At 33.7% G+C, this 12,940-nt stretch overlaps 1 protein-coding gene across 4 annotated transcripts in view; it reads left to right on the top strand.

The window, feature by feature from the left end:
- Positions 1–11,544, top strand: part of FUT8 (fucosyltransferase 8) — a 100,708-nt gene extending 89,164 nt beyond the window's left edge. For all 4 annotated transcript variants that reach the window (XM_071427555.1, XM_071427553.1, XM_071427552.1 and 1 more), the window contains 3 exons: positions 231–407; positions 4,271–4,421; positions 8,179–11,544. In XM_071427555.1, the coding sequence (XP_071283656.1) occupies positions 231–407; positions 4,271–4,421; positions 8,179–8,496 (646 nt within the window). In that variant the 3' untranslated portion in view covers positions 8,497–11,544. The remainder of the gene's footprint in view (positions 1–230; positions 408–4,270; positions 4,422–8,178) is intronic.
- The last annotated feature ends 1,396 nt before the right edge of the window (positions 11,545–12,940 follow it).

Raw genomic sequence — 12,940 nt, forward strand, 5'->3', positions numbered from 1 at the left:
GCTATAATTCAATGTCTTTCATTCCTTTCTTTCAGTTACCCTTTGCCTTCCTTGTCAGATTATTATATTGCTTTTGAGAACAGACTGACTTCACGTTGTCAGTGTGTCATGATGGACATGGATGATTTTTAATCCCTCGTTATTTAATGTATTCATTCAATCTAAAATTTCATTTGCTGAAGTATGTATAGTGTTTATAAATGTAATTCCTAGATTTTCCCTTTTTCCAGTGTCCATGTCCGAAGGACAGACAAGGTGGGGACTGAGGCAGCGTTTCACCCCATTGAAGAGTACATGGTGCACGTGGAAGAGCGCTTTGAGCTTCTTGCTCGCAGGATGCACGTGGATAAAAAAAGAGTGTATTTGGCTACAGATGACCCTTCCTTGTTGCAAGAGGCAAAATCCAAGTAAGATGAATTATGTTTATATTACAGTTCCTTCCTTCTGGTTAGCTTTACAGTTTCTGACTATTGTGCACCACAAGTTTTAGTATAATATTTTTTAGTCCTCTATTCAGTTAAGACTGCATTTAATTTTCCAGTGATTTTGATTTTTCTTTCAGATATGCTTTTTTGGGTTTTTTTCCTCCCAAGTATGCTTTTCAAAGCTTAATGTTAAAAATCTGGAAGAGTTGAACAAGATACCTGTGACTATGTAAAAACAAATCAATGCTGTAGAACGGAGTTAAATAAAAACAATATATACATAAACAATAGAAAATATAAATAATAAACATACAGCAGCATTTATTACTGAACATACATATTAAAAAGAAACTAATTAGAAATATTGTAAAACCTGGTTAATATATCAAGAAGTATATAAAACCTGTCCAAAAAATGTGAGCATTTACCAGAGGAATTTTTTTAAGTGGGTTGAAAAGCTAATGGTGCAGCTCTTCCCTCTTTCAGAAGGACTTCTGTAGTGATAACATAGAAGACTTGCATCTACATGTTGAATAATTTTGTCCTTAAATATAGGGATTCTCAACTTCTTACAGTGCAGGGTATTTGTCCCCTTTTTTTTTTGTCCCTCTATCCTCTTCTAGCTCTCTAGAACATGGATACACAGTAAACATTCATTTACTCCTAGATGGCCTGTATTTCCTTGTAAATTAATACTTCTAATTAATTGATTAATGCTTTCTAAAATCAAAGCAACTCAGTAGTGGCAAATTTTTGAACTGTTCTGTTCCTGGTAACATTCTTGGAAAAATATGTAAGATAACATACTATATAATAGATTTTCTTTGGCATATGCAAGGCAAGCAGAAAATGTTATTTTGTAGTAGAATAATTTTCTACGGCATTGAAAACCTATTTCAACTGTGCTGTTTCTTTCATATTTATAAAAGGCTGCTGTCTAAAATGATGGTGTTTTGTGAAAACTAAGTGAACATACTCAACTCCAGATGATGGCAACCTAATCCTTTTTTGTATGTGTAAAGGCAAGAATAATAGTAGAAACAATTATAGCATTTAATCTAAACAATGAAAAGACAGGTAATACGAAGTTGAGGTTATAATATTTAATTCATTATATTGTCCTAAATAACTTTAAGAACTATTTGTAACATAACAGAATTCAATATTGATGTAACAATCTTAGTTATGCATTTTTCTTTATTTTTGTTTAATTTTCAAACCTTAGCATTCTTTGTGAATAGTAATGAGATGCTCTACCTATGTAAACATATAATCTCAAGGTTTAAATAGCAACAAAAACTAATTGTAACCTATTCATTAAAACAATACTGAATTTTATTAAGAATTACAGCTCAAGTCCATTTCAAATCACTGTTTAATTTGGATAATACAGCTCATTCATATAGCATTAATTTTATGGTTTTTTCATAAAAGGCATAGAATCTGTAAGTATTGAAGAATGTTTTATGTGTTACTGCTGGGTTTTCAGGTCACAGCTTACACTAAAACATAATTTCCTACGTTGCTTGCACCCTACTGTTGCTTGCAGCTTCAGATGCCTTGAGTAGAAGGCATTTGAAACTTCGTGTGATTTCACAGAAGGCAGGGTGCAATTTGATGTTTGGGCATTTAATAGCATCTGAAGGCAGGTTAAGGTCATGTTTTGGCAGCAAAGAAGCTTTTCTTTCTCTTCTTGTGAAATCAACTATAAATTGGTTTACGCTTCTGACAAAAATGTTCTAGTCACATTGAACTACCAAGCTTTGATAGAAACAGCTGTCACATTGCAGTAGCTTATGTTGCATTCATTATTTTGTGCAATAATATCAGTAAGTCCTAGGTACTGTATCTCTCTACAAGAGAGTGACTGGCTGTCAAACAGCGTTGGCATTTAAGTAAAGAAAATTTAGCCAACATTCACATGAATAGGCATGTTGTTTCTAGCAAGAGAAGTATTTAAACTAATCATAGTCATAAAACCAGAAATGTTTTGACTTAAGTTTCAGAAACTTCCCTTGCAGACAGATGTCTACCAACTGCAAGTACATTAGTAAAGATAGTGCAGTCACTACCACCAGTTTGTAGAGTGTTTGTGTTCTATTTGCAAAAGAAGGAAAGAGGTGATGTATTTTCAGAATTAGGATCATGTAGAACAATTTTAGTAGAGAGTAGCAGGGTTGAGAGTTCAACAACTGTAATGATCAGGGGATTAAAGCATTTGACAGCTTCTGGTAAGCAGAGGTCATGGTATTTATCTTGGATAAGTGATGTGTTAGGGATGGTGTAAATTGCTTTTTCTTTGGCTGATTTAATCGTTTTCACATGCAAATTTTTGAATGTCTAGTACATGTATTTTTAGTCCATAATACTCTTACAGTATCTTCACTCCTTAAGGTATTCAAAATAATACAGATTATATATACATAAATTCTTAAATAGACCATATTTAATATATTTCTGGTTTGTATATGAACCTATTTAGGTATTGTTCTTTAGTACATGAGCACAGAAATTCAACAAATGGCATGCTTCCTTCCAGAATGTTTTCCTGTAAAACATCATCTGTATTTTCTTTTTTCTCCTTTTTTTACTGTTTATTTACTTCCACAATAGCAGGTTAATATCTTTTCTCCCTTTCTACTATGTGCAGTTTGGCTAACCCTCCCCACCCCCCAAGTCATAGTATGACTGATATACAGAATTCAGCAGTGCTTCAAAGTACTAGAACTTAATGAACAGCTCATATATTTTCCAACTTGTTTTAGAGCAAGACCTGAGAAAACACATTATTTCTTACTCAATCTGCTTACACATACACTCACAATATTCTTTCAGAGGGAAGAAAATTTTCAGTGCCTGTTCTGGACACCTCCACAGGCCTAGCAGTTGAGAACAGGAGCCTGGGACTCACCTTGATTTGCACCTGCAGTGATAAGCTGTAGTTACACAACGAGTTGATCAGCTTCTGAAACCAATGGAAACTCGAGACAGTCCAATGACTGTGCTTGATTTGTACCCTTCTCTGAGGCTGTAAAGTGCAGGGAGGAAAGATTTTTAACTCCCTCTCTTCCCCACCTTCTTTTGATTTCTCGTCTTCCTGTTCCCATAAGAGTGGAAAAAATAAAAAGGATTTTTAAAAATTTTTAAGTCATTGTTACATGAGAAAATATTTTATTTTAATATGATATAAACTAAGGTTTCGTATTTCAAAAAAAAACTTTTTGACTTACAGTAGTACTGATGTTTTTTGTAATAAGTCAAGAAAAGTGTATTGCTGTGGAATTTTACATCTATTTCCTTATGACCAGTGAATTGCAAAATTTGTTCTCCACATGGCCTTAAGAACTGTGAAAGACTTTTTTATTCTTTTCATTAGTTTACATGCATTTATTTGATATGTCCCTTTCACAGGTGAGTGGTTTTTTTTTGCACAGTGTCCCAATCAGTATCTAATAAGATGGTAGTAAGTGTAGCCCAGTAAAGTCAGAATTCCATATCCTGTTTGGCAGTAGAGAAAACTTAGTGGTCTTGAGTATATTTCATCTAAAATCAGCATCATTTGCAGAATGTGGTATATACTTCCTACTGTGTCTTTCACTTCTACTTTGTTATGTATCTGACAGATGTACAGGATCTTTTTATTTAATTATTTTTTCTTGATAAAGAGAGGGCATGCTTGGAGGCAGCAGTGACATTCTGGAGGGTTCAGCAAAATTGTAATTAATTTCCTGTAAAGCAGAGACTCACCTAAGATGAATTAACAACCTTATCTTGCAGCAGAGGTAATGCTTCTTAAAAAAAATAAACAGAACAATTCTATTAACTGTGTATTGTATTTTTCACAGGTATCCAAATTATGAATTTATCAGTGATAACTCCATATCCTGGTCAGCTGGACTCCATAACCGATACACTGAAAACTCCCTAAGAGGAGTCATTCTGGATATTCACTTCTTGTCTCAGGCAGACTTCCTGGTCTGTACGTTCTCATCCCAGGTAAAGTGCAATGCAGACACAGTGTTGATTATATGTACCAGTTCTAAATCTTAGTTTTCTTCATGCTTCTCTTTATAAAAAATTGTTTTAAGATGAAAAGCACAGCAAAAAGTTACCAAGCTAATGTAGCTAATGTGCTGATCCACCTAATTCACATATGGCAAGACATGATTTCTATCAGATTGAATGTTTTTTACTTGCTGTTGTTGTTATTCTCTTAGGTGACAGAATGACACATGATTGTACTGTTAGATGTAAGTGGATGCTAAATTTTAACTCAAAAGTTAAAATTCACTTAAAAACTAAATGTTTTCCACAGCCTCAAATGTAAATTTTCTGCTGCGCTGTAATGACAAATAGAAGCAAGCACATATTAATATATGGTCAATACAGTGATATATTGACCTTGACAGGCACAATTTTTAATACAATTGCTATAGCAAGAAGACAGCAAAACTACAAAAAGTATAGAAAAACCTCTTATCCTTCAATCATGCTTGTGCATACGCTTTATTTACCATTCACCACATGCTGTAGGAGAGAATGACATTTTATAGCATATTTAGAAGGTTATTAATACAGGCTGTTTCAGACCAAGGACCTGAGTAAAATCCAAAGTAAAAATTCTCACTAAGAAGAGCTGTGAGGAGCCATCCAGTTTAATAATAATGTTTGATTTAGCTGAAGCACATCCACTGAATGCATATCACAGAGAAAGAAACAAAACCTACAGCTGTATGTCTTAAATGCCACACATGCATTGGTGTAGAGACAGTTCATGGTCTGAAGGAAGAATTATGTAGTCTTGAATTTTGTAGTCTTGGATAAAGACTTAGTGAAAAATCTGTAACAGTTTCTGCTACTGTTACATTCAGATAGCTGTGTTAAAAGTTATAAATGTTTGCTTTAAATAAAACTCTGGGTGTAAACATAGTTTAAATATAGCTGCAAATGGCTTGGCCAGAATATATTGTAATTGAATTTTAAGTGTTAAAGAATATGTGTTTAAAATACATGAACACACTTAAGGTGATACAGGTTGATCAAGACTTTGGAGGGAACCTGACAAAACCCCCTTTGAGGTACATGGAGCCTTTGAGCACAGCTCTCATTCTCTTTCACCATGCATTTGATAGTAGACTTGTTTATTGGATAATATATTTGGTTTTCTAGAGTTGTAGAAAATTCTACTGAAGAATAGGAGATCCAATATTAGGGTGTTACTGTCAATAGCTGGACTATGAATTTGGTCCAGTAATTAATTTCTTCTAGGCAATTTATTGTGCTGTAATAATTCAAACTCCTCAAAAATAATTTAATACAGTTTTTCTGGGCATGCAACATTGTGGATCTCTACAGAATCTTCATATATTGGGCTTTTCTAAGGTCTGTTGCAAGGTTTTCCCACTATTCATTAAGTTTTCTTTTAAGGGGTTTTAAATTTGATTCTCTTATCGCTAACATTTGAATTGCTATCCCTGTCCTTTCATCAATTAAATAAACTATTTGATATTTACTTTGGCATTGAAAGTAAGCAAAATAAGTCAGTTAATGACCATCTTTTGTCCAATAAGTGTGAAGAAAAAATAAAGTTAAAAATGTATTCTTATTTATTTCTATTGTGGTTTTGGACTTTCTCATTAATCAATTCTATGCTGACTTTGTTTTATAATTTTCCAAAAAGACTCTAAACTTCTTAACAGAGGTATTAAGAGAAAATTATGCTATATGTGAATAGAATCAGGAATTCTCCTGTATTAGTTAGGAATTAATTAACAAAAATTAATTAACTAAAAGATCATTGGTAGAAATTGAAGAATAGGTATTTCTTTAAAATGCTGTTGTTAAAGAATTGGTCCTATCATGTAATGGAGAGTCAAGGGAAACAACCTACCTTGGCACTACATTTCAGCAACGTCACATTAATTGAATAGATTATTTTAATTTTATAGGGAAACCACATGGGAGTTACACAAATCATAACACAGTAGAATTAAGATTACACATTAGAACAAAGATTTTTTTTGTCTCTTCATTCTTCATTTAGTGTTCATGAAGTCATAGCTCCCTCTGACTGATATAACTTCATTTTCTTCCAGAATTTATTAGTCTTTGTTTTTTCATTGTACAGGTAAGTATACAGGCTGCAGAACATGGGATCTGGGAATGAAAAATGGGAGGCTGGTTTCAGCTATATTTCTGCATGTGGATGTTTTGCCTGCTGTCCTCACAGTTTACAGTTTAGTCACCCAGGTTTGGTGCTACAAAGAAAACAATTGCTGAGTGAAGGCATTGAATGTTTTGTGTCAGATATGCACAAAACACTTGCTTAAAGCATTTCTACTGAAAAGATTTAAAATCATTATAGTGTGTATTATGTATGTCTCTTCCTGGGGTACACACACATGCAGAGAATGAAACAAATACACTCACAGAAGTTATAAAATAAATAGCCTTTTGCAAATATATGGGTAATCAAACTTGTTTTTATATTGTGGTGTGTAACAGGTACTTTGAAATAATTAACTTCAGCCTGATCTTCTGAAAGGTACTTGTGAAAAGTTTTTTTAAAGTTCAGATGCAGAGGGATAAAAGGAAATCTATTACATTTTTAAAGAAAATGCCTCTCTCAAAGGAGCTAAGAAAGTACAAATATGTCTCATATGAGTGATCAAAGTTCTATTCACTGTATCTTCAAAGGGAGAAAATAAAAGTAAAATCAAGCTTTACTATATTAACATAGACTGAAAATTATGAAAAAGCTGAAATGCTTCTTTTTATTGGAGAAATCTGCTGTATTGTTAATCAGCCTTTATCAAACTTACATGAATTAGAGAAGGATACAGTAATGGAGGTCAGAAACCAGAAAACCCGCAGCAGCCAAGTCAGACACCTGACAGAGAAGAGCCTTCTAGCCAGCTGTTGAAAAACTTTTTTTATATAGTGGTATACTTGTGTGTTTCTGGGAACTCTGAGAAATACAATATAATTCTGATGTGGGAACATGTGTTCCATCTGAAGAAAATTCCCTTCATAAAATGGAGTACAATGACAAGTAAAAATGCATCTTCCCACCGACATAATAATTGTCTTCATGGAATTAATTTCATTTATTTGTTTTCTAAGTTGCCAGCAATTCTATCACTGTTCTAATATAAACAGCATTTTAAAGCCTTGGACTTGTGGAACTGTTTGGTTGTGAAAATTTGAACTTCCTTTAGAAAAGTAAATGCAAGGCTTCATTATTGCAGGATAAATTTAAATGTAAATTCTAAAGGTTCAAAGGGAAGTAAAATGCGATTTTTAGTGGTTATAGTAGAAAAAGAAAAATTGCTTTTACATTTGATTGGCTAAAGATCATTAATTTTAAAAAGCAGAGTTGCTAGTGTTCATAGAGATGTTTTCATTTTAAACTGAAGAGTAGATGATACTAATTATTTATCTATCTATTTATTTATTTATTTGTTTGTTTGCTTACTAAATCTGATCACCAGAGGCCTAATTAAGGTTCTGCAAAATTTTGTGCTTTTTAGTAGCAAATATGCAGGGATTCTGTGGAGTTTTTTTTTGGTTTGGTTTCGCTTGTTTATTTTTGGGGGGCTGTTTTTGTTGGTTGGGTGATTAGTTGTTTTTTTTTTTTAACCCAGACATTCCAGACCCTGATATTCTTGGGAAATATTACTATACATTAGTTGTTGATTTCTGTGATATATTTCAGTCACACACAATATTAATGTCTTCTGTTTTTATTTCTAAGGTTTGTCGAGTTGCCTATGAAATTATGCAGACATTGCATCCAGATGCTTCGGCCTATTTCCATTCTTTGGATGATATCTACTACTTTGGGGGACAGAATGCTCACAACCAGATTGCTATTTATGCTCATCATCCACGAACTGCTGATGAAATTCCTATGGAACCTGGAGATATAATTGGAGTAGCTGGAAACCACTGGGATGGTTATTCAAAAGGCATCAATAGAAAATTAGGAAGAACAGGCCTGTACCCATCCTATAAAGTTAAGGAGAAAATTGAGACAGTCAAGTATCCTACATACCCAGAGGCTGACAAGTAGATTAAAAGGAAGACATTCAGCAGTTATTATAAAAAACTCAGTTTTGATTGGTTCAAACCAGTCAACAACGCACTAACTTTCGGTTTCTATGGGATTTGAATTTGCATTTTATCATGCGGTTAAAATCAAAGCCTTTGCAATGAAACTGGACAAGAAGCTGAGAACAAGTGGATGGGCTATTGTCTGAACTTACTCTTAAACATTTTTGTTACATGCACTCTCACACATGCACACACAAACCCACGTACAGCAGGAAAACTGTTGTTTTATACTTCTTGTCTCTTTTCAGGAGTTGTCCCGGTCATTAGTCTTACGTGAGCTTTGGGCTCTTTTCTCCGCCATTAATTGACAATAATGTTCAGACTTATAACACTGCCACATTGTGTAATTTGAGTGACATGAACATATTTTGTATGTGCAAAATTTGAAACATGGTGCCTATATTTGAAAAGTTTGTGACCTTTTTAGAAGAGCCATGCCTGTTTCACAATGGGCAAGAGTCCACTTTCATCTGGTGTTACCGTGACCACTGAACTTGCTTCAAACAAGAGATTCAGATTTCAGACTAGATTTCTTTACAAGTTTGGGGTTTTTTTTAGCATTCCATTGATTACTTCTCATCATTAATAAAATAAAGGTTACATTCAACAATCAAGTAGTCACTGTCTCTTAGGAGCTTTTGTAAACAATGCCATGAACAGATTCTTTAGTACTGGTAATTTCTGGACATTGCCTTTGATTGAAAAAACCAACAACACAAAATACACAAAAGAAGGAAAAGGTATCTGGAGTTTCATTGAATTTTAAAACACTTGTGTAGTACAGCAGTTGCGTAGGGCACAGCGCTGCTCAGCTTTGTGGACAGTCAGTAACAGCAGGAATATTTCAGTGGCTAAATTGCTTACATTTACCCTCTGACACTATTTTCTTACCTTTTCTGTTTGTCTTCTGAAAATAATTCAGGGTTTAGGGTATTATGGATGGCCACTTGGAATTTTGGCATTGAATATAATTACTTTTAAGTAAAATACTTCAGGTTATCCCATTTATAGAACCTGTCAGTCTGGACTACTTAAAAAAAATCTAACAGCTTACCCAAAAATAGTAGGTTACAAGAAAATATACAAGGATGAAGTTTTATGCATGTCGTAAGATTATTAGTACTTCTTAGTATTTTGAAATCTCATGCCAGTCAGCTCTCATTAAGAAAAGAGATAATTTATAAAATAATTTTACCAACAAATTCATAGATTTGATGGTTGTATATATAGATACACATAATATGTAAGATGACAAGAGATTGTTTCCAAATAAAAAGAATATTTAATGGCATTTTATGGCTTCTAGTGCAATCCAGTTTGGATTACTGGAGAGCAGAAAATGTTTACTGTTTAAAGGCTGAGGAAATGCCATATGAGTAAAGGTTAAAACAGCATGGCTAGTTGACCTTAGCAAAGCAAAAATATGCTTAATTATATTTATGAATAGACCAAGGACAGTGTTTACATAGCGAATGGGTGCACTTGACCATGAATAAATTTTAGGCTGAAAACTAAAAGGAAATCTCTGGAAATGTTCCGTTCAGCAGCAGGCTTCCAATTGAAATAGTGCTGAGATGGAACTGGATTGGTATGTGAAGGAATTACAAAGTAGTACTTTCTGACATTGCTTTCAGGACCAATCCTGTAGATCCCCTCCAGTAATATGTCCCTCAACTGAAAAATTATTTTGCATCTTGAAAAAGAACAACAAAATCAAAGTTGAAATCTCTGGGGGAAAAAAAATACACATTTACCATAGTGCTGAATAGACATATCAGTGAAAATGAGCTTAGATACCAAATGAGATATAAAGACTGATTGAAAGATAATGGAAAGTTAGTAAGAGCAGCCAAAAGTGCTAAAGATGAATTTTTGCAACAAAAGATGCCTAGAGTCAACTGGCGTTTCTGTATTTTGGAACTGGTAAGGAAACAGCTTTATGTAAGTTTCCTGTCTAAGTGATACTGTTAAATTTTCCACTTATTCAGGCAAATGCATATTTCAGAGGTACAAATGCAGGATAAATAATTGGTTTTTTTTACTTTTTTTGAGTTGTACATATAAAGCTACTGCTACTTTCCTTTTCAACTTGAAAAAAATAGAAACCCATTTCTAGAACATTTCTTCCTCAGCAATTAGGTCAATGCTTTTTTTTTTTTTTTGAAAAACTAGTTTAATTGTTTTTCCACAAATACTACATTAGCTAATTGGTATAGATTTATAGATTTTGAAAATGTTTTATTTTTTAAGCTATTTACTTACAGCTTCAGAGCCCATCATTTCTAGCTCATTTCTTAGAGTGTGATTCAGAAATAGTATTTATAAATAAATTAACATTAAAGTTTTCCTGTAGTTAGATAACTCAGTTAAAAATACAATTAAATAAGATAAATAACAGAATATCCAAGATCAGCCCAAAGGCAAAAGCAGGTGTGGTAATGAGAGAACTGAAAACACTGATGTTGTAGAAGCTGTACCTATATAATGTGGCAATTTCTCAGCAGACTGTATCTGACAAAACATTGGCAAGGTATACATACCTCCTTACATATTCTAAGTACCTAATGAATTATTAGGTCATCATCTTTGAGAAAATGATCATGAAGTTGTACAAAATTACAGCATTACTGTTAATAATTCAAAAATGTACTAATGTAGATGCTATGATCTTATTCCCCAGGGTCATATGATCCTCTAGTGCTCAAAGTGCTGTACTTCTCAGAGGAAGAAATCTAGCAATACGCTGCTTGCTGGATGCATGTTTCTAGAGATTTGTTTCCTTTAAGACTACCAATTAGTTATATTTTGGAATCCTGGGACATTGGTACATTAAAACTGATTTTGTTTTATATTAAACAAAATGAATATTGGAGACTTTATTCTCGCTGTACAGTGGGGTCCAGGTAATACAGAAGGATCGATGGGTATGTGGAAAAGAGACCCCCCAGATTTTTATTGTAGCTCACAGAAAAGTGAAATAATAGGAAATAAAATTTTGTTTTGAATACCTGGGAGAAAGCTGAATCTTTTGAAGGCTATGAACTCATTAAGTTACTAGCCAGAATGCTTGCGAGGAAGCAAGCATACATTGTGTTTCTTCTGTTTACCTTGTAGCCCTGCAGCAATCTAGTCTTTAATTTTTGCCGCATACCAAACCACCTTCTCTGATACCCATGGAACAACAAGCCTTCATACCCCCTTAAACAACTGCTGTTTAATTTAATTTTTTGTCTTTAAGAAACTTTGGTGCATGTGTGTGTATGCATGTTGCATACATAAAACCCAATATGAGCAGCACTCTGGCATTCTTCGCTATTTTACGTTATCACTGTCACATTCTCGGTAAATACTTACTTGCCAGGTAAATGTCGTCTTTGGAAACTTCATATTTTACATGCTGCTTAGAAGCTAAGAAATTTATTTTGAGTGATTCAGTTAACTGGTCTTCTGTGATATTGCTGTACCACTGACCTCAGTTCCTGATTTTCAGGCCAGCCCACGGTTAGATGGGTGAGATTTACAGGCTTTCTCTGCCAATATCCTGCCCATGTGAACTGCTGAGTAATATGGATTTGTTCAAAAAGGATGATGTTTTATTTCAACGTTTTTACGTATTTTTAAATGTTTACCTTGTTTACTTTCAGATAAGTCTTTTGTTTAACCCTTCTATCGCTGAATTTTAAGAAAACTTTAGGGAAACCAGATTCTTCTCCTTTACCAATTTTCTGAAAGGAGATCTGGTGATACCTTTTTTTACAGAGAGATATTCTCAATGCAGATGTTTCCTTCATAATGGGTTTTATGTTTCTTTGGTTTGCAATTATAAAATAAGGGTCTTCTGAGCTAGGGACATAATAGAAAATAAGTGGATAATTTTCATGATAAATTCTTGATACTGAGGAAGGGAGATTTTTCTTCATGCCAGTGGAATAGCACCTACCATTTAGAACGTTTTCATAACAGTGAATTGAACTTGGTTTTTCCAGATCATTAGTTTCTTCACAATGTAATCTCTGATGTGACTGAGGAACCCAGATAAGAATAATTTGCTTAGTTTGGGAAATAGGAAGGAGAGAGAGTGTAATAAGACACGATATTGTGCTTTTAATATGAGTTGCTACATCATCTTATAAAGCCACAAATAAACATTTCTGTACTGGGTTAAGCACCTCTGCTAGTGAGATCATACATAGAATTTGCAACCCTCCTTTTGATTTTGCCTAATACCAGTCTGAGTTGTGTATAAACATCATGGTCATACTCTGATTATTGGTTGTTATTATACTACAGTTTCATTCCTGTTTTGGTGGCGTGGGAGCAGGTTGTCAAAGGGCTCAACAGGTTGTTTGGTTTTCTTATTGTATGGAATTAAAATTACATTTGAAGCTCACTTAAATTCTACT

Source organism: Agelaius tricolor, unplaced genomic scaffold, assembly GCF_023055355.1.
Source record: "Agelaius tricolor isolate 1412-34295 unplaced genomic scaffold, bAgeTri1.0.p SCAF_5, whole genome shotgun sequence".
In the NCBI taxonomy this organism is placed as follows: Eukaryota; Metazoa; Chordata; class Aves; order Passeriformes; family Icteridae; genus Agelaius; species Agelaius tricolor.